Source organism: Bison bison, unplaced genomic scaffold, assembly GCF_000754665.1.
Source record: "Bison bison bison isolate TAMUID 2011002044 unplaced genomic scaffold, Bison_UMD1.0 scf7180017864531, whole genome shotgun sequence".
In the NCBI taxonomy this organism is placed as follows: domain Eukaryota; kingdom Metazoa; phylum Chordata; class Mammalia; order Artiodactyla; family Bovidae; genus Bison; species Bison bison.
The window spans coordinates 8359505-8370893 of NW_011495081.1; the positions used below are offsets into that span (position 1 = coordinate 8359505).

An 11389-nucleotide genomic window follows, 5' to 3' on the forward strand; every position below is an offset into this window, starting at 1 on the left:
GATGTCATCTGCATATCTGAGGTGATATTTCTCCTGGCAATCTTGATTCCAGCTTGTGTTTCCTCCAGTCCAGCGTTTCTCATGATGTACTCTGCATATAAGTTAAATAAACAGGGTGACAATATACAGCCTTGATGAACTCCTTTTCCTATTTGGAACCAGTCTGTTGTTCCATGTCCGGTTCTAACTGTTGCTTCCTGACCTGCATACAGATTTCTCAAGAGGCAGATCAGGTGTTCTGGTATTCCCATCTCTTTCAGAATTTTCCGCAGTTTATTGTGATCCACATAGTCAAAGGCTTTGGCATAGTCAATAAAGCAGAAGTAGATGTTTTTCTGGAACTCTCTTGCTTTTTCCATGATCCAGCAGATGTTGGCAATTTGATCTCTGGTTCCTCTGCCTTTTCTAAAACCAGCTTGAACATTAATAGTTCTTGATCTACATCTACTATACAAGGCCAGGAAATTAACTCCTGACATAGACCTTTACTTGCTGCCCTGACAGCTTTATGTACCAAGTTCTGACAGTTATATTTGCCTTTTAAATATCTTTTGAATCTACTTCTTTCTCTATTTTTCTGCTTTTTCTCTTCTGTAATGCTCTCACCTGAATTCACCATCCATCCCTTTTTAGAATCTTTTAATGGTTTTATTTTAATTACATTTTTTATATATATAGTTTGTAAGACCTTACAAACTCTGGCCCTTAACAGTCTTTAGACATATCTTCCTTATGCTTTTTCCTTATTTCCTTTGCTTTAGCCTCAATGCATACTTAAATTGACTTGTATTTGGCACCCTTCTTTGTACAGGGCTTTGTAAATGCTGTTGCCTCTGCCTTGAAATACTTTTTCCCTCTCTACGACTCATCTTCCAGATCTCAGCTCTTGTAATCCTTACACCAGGAAAGCCTCTCATGGTCTCTGCTTGATTAGGTCCGGTGCATGTACTTCTGTGTAGTTCTTTTCACAAATGGTATTTTACTGTTTTTGTGAGTAGTTGAGAGCTCTTCTCTATTGGACTGTTAGCTTAGGGAAGGCAAATACTACGTGTTTCACATACCTTTCTGTAGCCCCAGTGCCTAGTACACTTTTTAACATATAGTTAGGTGCTAAATAAATGCTTAGTGAATGAATAAATGATAATCGGGAGGGCAGATACTGTGTCTTTTACATACCTTTCTGTAATGCCAGTGCCTAGTACATTGAGTAACGTATAGTTAGGTGCTAAATATATGGTTATTGAAAGAATTAATGATTTTATTTTGGACTTTTTTTTTGGACTAACTTATTTAAAATGCTTAAAATTTAATACAAATAATTTCTTGTTCACTTATTCTGTAATAAATTTCTTTTGGAATTTAATGTTTTAATTTTTTAAGTAACAGTTGATGGGTTTGTTTTTTTTTTACTACTATATCTTGTAGAATGTTTAATCTTTTAAGTCAGATAGTCTAAGATTATAATTCATAATGTGTTTTTAGATAAAGCTCTAAAGGAAATTGTTGAGCGTGTTTTCCAGTCAAACTACTTTGACAGCACCCACAACCACCAGAATGGTCTGTGTGAGGAAGAGGAGGCAGCCTCCGCACCTACAGTTGAAGACCAGGCAGCTGAAGCTGGTGAGTACTCAGGTAGCTATGAACTTTAGTTTAGGGTCTTGATTTTACTTTCCTTTGCCACAGGTTCAAGCTAGACATTTATTTAGTTACATTTGTACACTTAGATTTTTAGAGAAACTTGAAGCATGACCAAATATTGACAAAACACATTAAGAGTAATTCCCAGAGGTATTAAATATCAGTTATTTATCTTATTGCTCTTTATCCCTGTTACAAATGTCTTTCTCTTGCTACATTATTGGTCAGTTGGAATATGGATAAGGGGGCAACTATTGTATATATGGCTTTTCAAATAGATTTTTGACTGATGTGTGCTCATTTATTGTGGCTTATTACCATGCCAGTATTTGAGGAGAATGGTATGAGGTTTGGTTGTTGTTTTCTATGATGGAGAGTTATAACTATAAATGTCTCAGGCACCAGAGATCTATTCTAGCACCCAGTGTATCACTAATATATAGGTAAACAGTTACTATGTGGACTTTTACGTTAAGTTGATGAATAAAATTTTGAGTACTATTGGAAGCATTATCTAAGGAGTATTAGTTTTGTTGTGATAGGTAAAAGCATGGATTCTAGAATCAGATTGCCTGGATAAAATCTTGGCTACAACACGTGTTAGCTGTGTAAAACTTGGGCAACTTACTGAACTTCTATAAGTTCAGTATTCTCAGGTTCTTCATTTAGGAAGTAATATGTATACAATGGTAAGCAGTTCATACAAGTGTTAGCTATTAGGTTGAAACTAGATGGAAACATTGCAGATTGGTGGAATTTACGGTTGCAGATCCATATAAAGCAATTTAAGTCAGGGGTTTTTTTTTTTGTTTTTGTTTGGGGGAAAGGGGCTTGCAAGATCTTGATTCCCTGAGCAGGGATTGAACCTGGGCCCTGCCAGTGAAAGCACTGAGTCCTAACCACTGGACTGCCAGGAAATTCTTCAGTAGTCTTTACCACCCCACCACCACCACTTTTACGAAGTAGATTAGTGTGGAGACTAGGGTGCTGGTTTATTGGCATCATATTTGATCCAGAATAATTACTGTTGAAATAAGCCTGGAATACATGGTAAAAAAAAGTTTTCTACTATTGTAAGAGTAATAAAATACAGAAACTTACTATTAACTATAACTTTGTAAATTCAGACTATATGATGGGGAACTGGATTTAAATGAATTGTTAACTTTTAAAAATATATTTTACACTCTTTGTATCATTTTTTAACCTTTTAGAACCCGAGCCAGTGGAAGAATATACTGAACAAAATGAGGTGGAATCAACAGAGGTATGATTTTTATTTTATGCTAGCTTTTTCTTTCTGTCTTTCAAACAGAGGTCTCAAACATGTACTTTGCTTTGCAGTATGTAAATAGACAATTTATGGCAGAAACACAGTTCAGCAGTGGTGAAAAGGAGCAGGTAGATGATTGGACAGTTGAAACAGTTGAGGTAAGAGTTCTCGATTACAAGGTTGTCTTTTGTCTTTAATTAGTACTTTTTATCTCTCCTAAGAACAAATGTAGATTTTTAAGTATTTTGCATTATAAGTACACTTATTATAATAACAGACTCATTATATAAGACTGTTCTGTTTAAAAGGTGATTTGTTTCTGTTGATATTTAATATAATCACCACTTGACTGTTCTAATTACAAGAAAATATACAAATATCTATGTGGTTTATGTGCTCAATCTATTAAAGTACACAACCTGTTAATCAGGTTGCACCATGAAAATCTGGTCTCCATGGATAGCCTTCAGAAAGACTACCTAACGGGATACATTGAAGTGTCATCTCAGACTCTTCCTTCACCCTGATGCTGTTGATTACCAAGTTCTGTTAGCTCAGTATTGCGTATAAAGGAACTAAGGTTTTGACTTGCCCAGTGGCACCCCACTCCAGTACTCTTGCCTGGAAAATCCCATGGATGGAGGAGCCTGGTGGGCCACAGTCCATGGGGTCGCTAAGAGTCGGACAAGACTCAGCGACTTCGCTTTCACTTTTCACTTTCATGCATTGGAGAAGGCAATGGCAACCCACTCCAGTGTTCTTGCCTGGAGCATCTCAGGGACGGGGGAGCCTCGTTGGCTGCCGTCTATGGGGTCGCACAGAGTCGGACACGACTGAAGCTACTTAGCAGCGGCAGCAACAGCCAGGCAGAGAATTTTGTAAATTGGTAATAATAACAATTAGTGAGATTTCTTAGCAGAGCAGGGAATTACTTAAAACAATAATTAGGAGAAATTATTAGGAAGATGATAGGTAGAGTGAAATTTGGCTTCTGTAGCAATTTAGACAAGGTGTGATAGAGCTTGATCCTATGGTACTGGTGGAGAGTGAAGTGATAGGAACTCAAGTTTAATGATAATAATAGCTAACATTTTCTTGAATGCTTAGTATGTATCAGGTACTGAGATAGATATATATTTATATATAGATGTATAGGTTTACTTACTGTAGAAGGGTTAATAGTTTAAGCAAAATACTTGGTTTTAGGACGTAGACACAGTATTTTTTTTTTTTTTTTTTTAAAGCTGTTTACAAGGTAAACCTGAAATGCTATTAATATGTGGCAACCCTGTGGAATTGGGAACACTGTAGAAGTGAGAGCATTGATCAGAATGTTAACTTCAACTTAATTTGGTCAGGTTGATGACATTCAAATCTGTTATTCTGTTTATAGTATACATGGTATGTGTAATTTGGGGACCAGTCATGACGGTGATGGATGGAGCTCTGTCATTCTACCAACCTGTCTTCCTCTTCTGCTTTAGGTGGTAAATTCACTCCAGCAGCAACCTCAGGCTGCATCTCCTTCAGTACCAGAACCCCACTCTTTGACCCCAGTGGCTCAAGCCGATCCCCTCGTGAGAAGACAGCGAGTACAGGACCTTATGGCACAAATGCAGGGGCCCTATAATTTCATACAGGTAGATACTAGTCAAACACTATGATAGATAGGTTAAGTGTTTACATTAACTTAATTACATTATATCCTACCTAAACTTTATACATTATATCCTACTTAAATATGAATTGCATTATATCCTAGGATTCAATGTTGGATTTTGAAAACCAGACACTTGATCCTGCCATTGTATCTGCACAGCCGATGAATCCAGCACAGAACATGGACATACCCCAGCTGGTTTGCCCTCCAGGTTGGTAGTGACATGTTTATGTGAGAAATACAGAACCAGTGTTTTTAGGTTATGTAAAGTTTGTGAAAATTAATCTTTTTATTTTTAATGTTTACTTTCAGATCTTGTGTCTTTTAATTTGGTAAGAAATGTTAACTCTTTTTTCCTATAATAAGAACCATAAATGTAGTAGTTCCATTGTTATTAGTGGTGGGTATTTTTTTTTTGGTAACTTTATTGGCATGTGGACATACAGAAACATACATGCAAATTTAAAGTGTGATGAGTTTTTACAAATTTGAACTCACCAGCACCCAGAAGTGGAAGATTACTAATACCCCAAAAGCCTACTTGTGTTCTCTTGTAGTCTAGTTACTACCTCTTCCCTTGCCCTATAGCAGCCACATCCTGACTTGTACAACTATAGATGTGTTATACCTGGTTGGTTTTTTTTTTTTTTTTTGGTATGATGAAATTTTGCTTGGCTTTTTAAATTTCAAAATTAACCTAGGAATGGACTTCCCTAGTGGTCTAGTGGTTAAGACTCTATGTACCCAATACAGGGGGTGTGGGTTTGATCCCTGGTGAGGCAACTAGGATCCTACATGCTGTGTGACAAAAAAACGTTATCTATATTTGAAAAAAGGAAACACCAAATTACTTTTTAAAAATTAATCTATAAAAGATAGGTGTCTTTCTCTGAAGGATGATTGCAGCTTTTTAGGAGGATTTCTGAACATTGTATTACTTTTAAAAATGAGATGGAGTAGTGAGTGGGTAAGGAAATGCTTAAGAGGAAAGTGGAAGAGATGGACTAGAAGACAGCTGAAGTTTCCATTTCTCACTAGTCTTATACCATTATTTGAAACAGCACAATAAATAGCGTTGGTGCTTTTGTATTGGGTTAAGTGGAGCATCTCTTAAAGACCATTAGTAATTTTGAGTCTTGTTTTTTTCCTACAACATGTCAGCATTAAGGGCATAAATGTGGAACAATATGAAGTAACACATTTAATGTTGATCTTAAATGTTATAAAAGGAGTTGCTGGTGAAAGCAACTAGTAAACTATGTTTGATAAACATAGTTAATATGGTAAGTTAGGATTTTTCTAAAGGAAAGGGAGCTCTTATCTCTACCAAGAGTTAGAAAACAGATCAGGGACTCACAAAGTTATTAGTGTTCACTTTTTGAGCTCTACCAGAGGAAGAAAATACATAGTTTTCTTAGCTATGCCAGTCAACACATGCACCACTGATATAACCTGTAAAGCTATTTAGATTTTCAGGTGGTGGTAAGTCAACTAGACTCTCCAGTGAAAATGGATGATTTCCAAATGACTAACCAAAGATACTGTATTTTTGATTATCTGTTTAACCATGATTTGGAAGAGTAGTGGAAGAATGATGAAAGTTGACAATAACATGCACACTGAATTGAATATAGGCATTTTAAAGATAAATTTTTATTTTTTCCAGTGGAAGCATTTGAAATTAAATTGAAAGTAGATAGTTAAAATACTTCTGAATATTATCTATCTCAAAATTTTGACTATGCTCCTTTGTAGTTAACTGCTTTAAAAAGCTCTTTTTCAGGGATAATTCTAGCATTGATTCTTATTCTGCTTTACACCTATTTGTTAGTATTGTTTCACTAACACTCCAAAAAAAAAAAGTGAAAGGCATGTGGTAGTTGATTAATAATAATGAGTATCAGTTAATTGAAAATGCTCACTTGAAAGCTAAAATCCTTCCTGTACTTCCCCATTTATTTTCCTAATTGCTAAATAGTTTATTTAGGATTTGGCTATAGAAAATTGACTTTAGAGACTAAGTAAAAGATATTTATACATCTCTGAAGAAATTTTATTTTGTATGACAGTATTTTTTTGGTCAATTTTACAGTTCATTCTGAATCTAGACTTGCTCAACCTAATCAAGTTTCTGTACAGCCAGAAGCTACACAGGTAAGACTGAAATATTTTTGTAGTTTTTGTTGTTAATCTGTTCTTTGGTCTTTTTCTTAGCTAGCTTATGAAAACCAAGTGTGAGTTTGATCACTGTCAAGTCTGGCATGAGTAGCTATCAACTTTTATTTCCATGTTTACATTTATTTTTCTTTTAATAAACTAATAAAAACAATTTATTTGTTAATCCTTATGGTTTTTAATTATAATGAAGTTTTTAAATTTCAAACTGAGAATTTGAGATGACATAGTTTAGATTTCATAATTTTAAAATTTAGTGTAGATATTATCTGCATTTATAGGGAACTTCGTAATTGGGCTTGGGTTTATTAACTTTGAGCTTTAATAATATATGTATTTTCCCAGTTGTTAGGTTTTATAGTCTCTTTAACATGAATGTCTATTTCTTAGCCCTATATGTAATGAAGTTGGTTTATAACAGAATGAAGCTTTGATTTCTTTACTTCTTTGTTAGGTTCCTTTGGTTTCATCCACAAGTGAGGGATATACAGCATCTCAACCCTTGTACCAACCTTCTCATGCTACTGACCAACGACCACAAAAGGAACCGATTGATCAGATTCAGGCAAGTTGTGTTTCTAGGTCATATAAACTTGATGAGGCACTTGAATTGGGTGGAGGCAAATAACTGTTAATACAGTATCTCTTTATTTTGGACCTAACGCATTCACTATATTTTTATTTCATAAGATAGTTGCGTTTATTAACATACGTATGGTCTTAGTTCACTGCATCTGTTACAGTGCATCTGTTCACTTTGTGTTTAGGCGACGATCTCTTTAAATACAGACCAGACTACAGCATCATCATCCCTTCCTGCTGCTTCTCAGCCTCAAGTGTTCCAGGCTGGGACAAGCAAACCTTTACATAGCAGTGGAATCAATGTAAATGCAGCTCCATTCCAATCCATGCAAACGGTAAGCAGATTAAGTCAGTTGACATTAAGTGCCTGGTGTGTACTATCTTCATGTAGAGTCTCAGCAAAATGTCACAAAAACTTTGTGCTTGAGTCTGCATCTACTGTAACTTTAGGTTATGTTTAATTGAACATAAAACTCATTTTTTTCTGTTCACAGAGATAAACTTGAATCTTAGGAGTTATGTGCCTACATTTTGTTTTGTAGTTTCACCCTTTAACAGAATTTTAAATTTGAAAAAAGTAGACTGATATATATCATTGGTCTTCCCTTGTGGCACAGTGGTAAAGAATCTGCCCCCCAAAACAGAAGATGTGTGGGTTCGGTCCCTGGGTCAGAAAGATCCTCTGAAGAAGGAAATGGCAAATCACTCCAGTATTCTTGCTTGGAAAATTCCACGGAAAGGAGCCTGGTGGGCTACAGTTCATAGGGTCCTAAAGAGTAGGACACGGTGGAGCATACACACAACACAGATCATTACCTAGAGATCAATTGTTTACACTTTACCATATTTACTGAATCTTTTAATTTACTGAATTATATCTCAGAGTAATAGATGTTATGATTCTACTCTTTGGTTCTTCAGTGAGCATCTCTAAATTGCAAGATTTCTAGAAAATAATGATAATGAAAATCCTGTGATCAATGGAATATAGCTAAAACAGTGCTCACAGGAAAATTCATAGTCAAATGCTTAAAATACTAATTTTCGATTAAAATATAATGAAATAGTCAACTTTAAGTTCATAGATTTAATTTATCGAAGTGATAATGTCTCAGGGGTTTGCATCTTTTAAGATTTCTCATTTATAATAGCATTTCCAAGGATTCTGATCCTGTGTCTTCTCAGATTTTTAATCCCTGTTTATACTGCTAAAAAGTGCTGTATGACATGTGTGTGTGTGTATGAGAGAAAGAGAAATAAATATCTTGAGACTTTTGTGATACTTGTTGTTTACATCTCAGTTAAAACCAACATTGAAATCTGCCATGTTAAAAGTAGGTAAATGATTAGCATAAAGGGAAGAACTAATCATTTACTTTATTTACTTATAGGTATTCAATATGAATGCCCCAGTTCCTCCTGTTAATGAACCAGAAACTTTAAAACAGCAAAATCAGTACCAGGCCAGTTACAACCAGAGCTTTTCCAGTCAGCCTCACCAAGTAGAACAAACAGAGCTTCAGCAAGAACAGCTTCAAACAGGTAGGAAAACCAGTGTCACTCATTGGCTTCTTGCTTTCCACTGGAGTGATTGACATTGTTAGGCGAGTTTGGATTTGACAGTGGCAGTGACCAAGAGTTTTTATTTTGGTAGTAGTCCAAAACAAATTAATTTTTCATTGCTGATTCTGAGTACAATCAAGTCCATATTTGTTGTATGTGAATTATGTGCAGGTTTTGGAGACCATATGCCCATTTTCCTTTGGTCAGTGAGTTTTCATAATAGCCTATGTCATTGGTGATTTTAGTGGAATTAAACTTGCTATTTGAATTAGGATCAACTTTGGTTTTAATTGCTAATTAATTGAAGCCTGGTAGCATGATATCTGGCAGCAAGTCAGTTATACAAAGTTAAGCAGTAAAGGCATGGTAAGGCTACATTTAGTAGACTAGGTTAAAACAAAGTCCTTGCCAGCAAATAAGGTCACAATTTGGCTGGTTACCATATCTCTCACAATAGTAGGTTTCTTATATTTGTAAGACATAAATATATATATATTTTTAGGTTTTTGCTAATTCAATTCAAATAATTAGAGATTTAATTTGAATCCCACAGCAAACTAGTAAACCTGACTGATGTGAATAACTCTTCTGATTTCTTGACAGACTTGGGTCAACAATAATTTTTCTTACATATCCCTGTGGTAGTTAGCATCACTAATCAGTAGAGTTTGAATCAACCATACTCTGATAGAAATTTGGCAGTTATGCAGTCTATGCTTCTGAATGATAAAACTGGACTTCTCATTCTCAGGCTTCTTTAATTATTCAGTGCCATGTAAAGGCATACCTTGAGGTTTGGTTCCAGACCACTGCAATAAAGCAAATACCTCAAAGTGAGTCATATGAATGTTTTGGTTTCCTAGTACATATAAAAATTCTCTTAACACTATACTATAGTCTATTAAGTGTGCAGTAATAGCATCATGCCTAAAAAACAGTGTACATGCCTTAATTAAAAAATACTTTATTGCCCCAAAATGCTAACCATCCTCCAAGACCTCACTTGAGTTGTAACATCAAAGATTGCTGACTGCAGATCACCATAACTTATCTAATAATGAAACAGTTTGAAATATTGTGACAATTACCAATATGTGATTTATCATATTGATAAATTTATCAATTTGATTTATCATTTGATTTGGTTAGTTTTGCCTTTCATGCCAGTTGAGTTCAAGCTATCTTATATTCTACTCAACTTCACTAATTGACTATGAAGCATTGATGCTAGATAATCTTTTTTTACCATGTCAAAATATATGTTATTAATGAAAATTAACTTCAATACATTTACAGAGATTTTCAGTACAAAATAAATCAGCCCCATATGCTTTGTTCAAATACATCCACACTACCACTAGATAGCCATCAACTCTTATCTAGAATATTGCAACTCTCTCCCTTGACTCTTACGTTAGCCCAGTCTGTTTTCTACACAGTAGCTAGAGTGATTTTAAAATGTAAATCAGATGTCTCTCTTCCTATTCAGAGCCTCCCAGTGACTTTCAATTATATTTAGAAAAGAAACCCAGTCTTTACCTTAGTTTACGAGATCCATGATCTAGGCCCCTACCTTGATCCTGTTGTATGTCCTATTTTCTTCTTTATGTGCCCAAACAAACAGCCACAGACACAAATTCTCTTCTTTCTTTAATGTAAAGAAAAAGTCGTTTATGCTTTGTTTTCTTTTTGCCTGAAACTTTATTCCACTGTTTGCATACCTTGCTTTGTGACTTTTAAGCCTGTGCTCAGATACCACCTCACAGAGACCTCCCTTCATTGCCTTGTCCAAATATAATGTGCTTACTTTAGTTATTCACTTACCCTACTTGGTGTTTTGCTTAATCTCTTATTACCTGAAATAATATAGATGTTTTTACTTGTATGTATGTTTTATTCACTTATTATTTCCTACTATTAAAACTTCCTTATGGGCAAGAATTAGGCGTCAGAAACTATCTCATCCCTTGTGTCTAGGACCTGGCTTGGCATGTTGAGGGCGTTAAACGATATTCATTGATTAAGTCAGTGTATCCCATCGTTTTAGACATTTTTTTTTTTTTTTTTGGCCACACCGGGTCTTAGCTGTGGCATGTGGATCTTTAGTGGCAACATGTTGGATCCAGTTCTCTAACCAGGGGGCTGGCCCCCAACATTTGGAGCGTGGCGTCTTAGCCACTGGACCACCAGGAAAGTCCCCTATCATTCCAGAAGTTTTGGATTAGTATCTCATCAAGAATGACCTGAAAAAAAGATCTGGCAAGGATATTTGACTTTTTTTTATGGACTAAAAGTGTGTGCTTATGCTTTATGTGCACTTAACTAGGATCTTTAAAGATCACACTAATTGTTCTGCTTTGAGTTTCTTGCAGTGAGATTTGACCAAGGATAATAAAGTTCTTACTGACAAAGTCGAAAATTCACTTCTTCTGACCATTTTCTACTTGCGTATGAATGAATCTTTTTATTTAAAAAAAAAAAAAAAAATTTTTTTTTTT

General features: G+C 35.2%; 1 protein-coding gene across 1 annotated transcript in view; it reads left to right on the forward strand.

Moving 5' to 3' along the window:
- CAPRIN1 (cell cycle associated protein 1) overlaps positions 1 to 11389 on the forward strand; it is a 38896-nt gene that overhangs the window by 19973 nt on the left and 7534 nt on the right. The window contains exons 9-17 of the mRNA XM_010831884.1: positions 1483 to 1620; positions 2853 to 2905; positions 2983 to 3069; positions 4396 to 4551; positions 4674 to 4782; positions 6664 to 6725; positions 7201 to 7311; positions 7514 to 7663; positions 8720 to 8870. Of these exons, the coding sequence (XP_010830186.1) occupies positions 1483 to 1620; positions 2853 to 2905; positions 2983 to 3069; positions 4396 to 4551; positions 4674 to 4782; positions 6664 to 6725; positions 7201 to 7311; positions 7514 to 7663; positions 8720 to 8870 (1017 nt within the window). The remainder of the gene's footprint in view (positions 1 to 1482; positions 1621 to 2852; positions 2906 to 2982; positions 3070 to 4395; positions 4552 to 4673; positions 4783 to 6663; positions 6726 to 7200; positions 7312 to 7513; positions 7664 to 8719; positions 8871 to 11389) is intronic.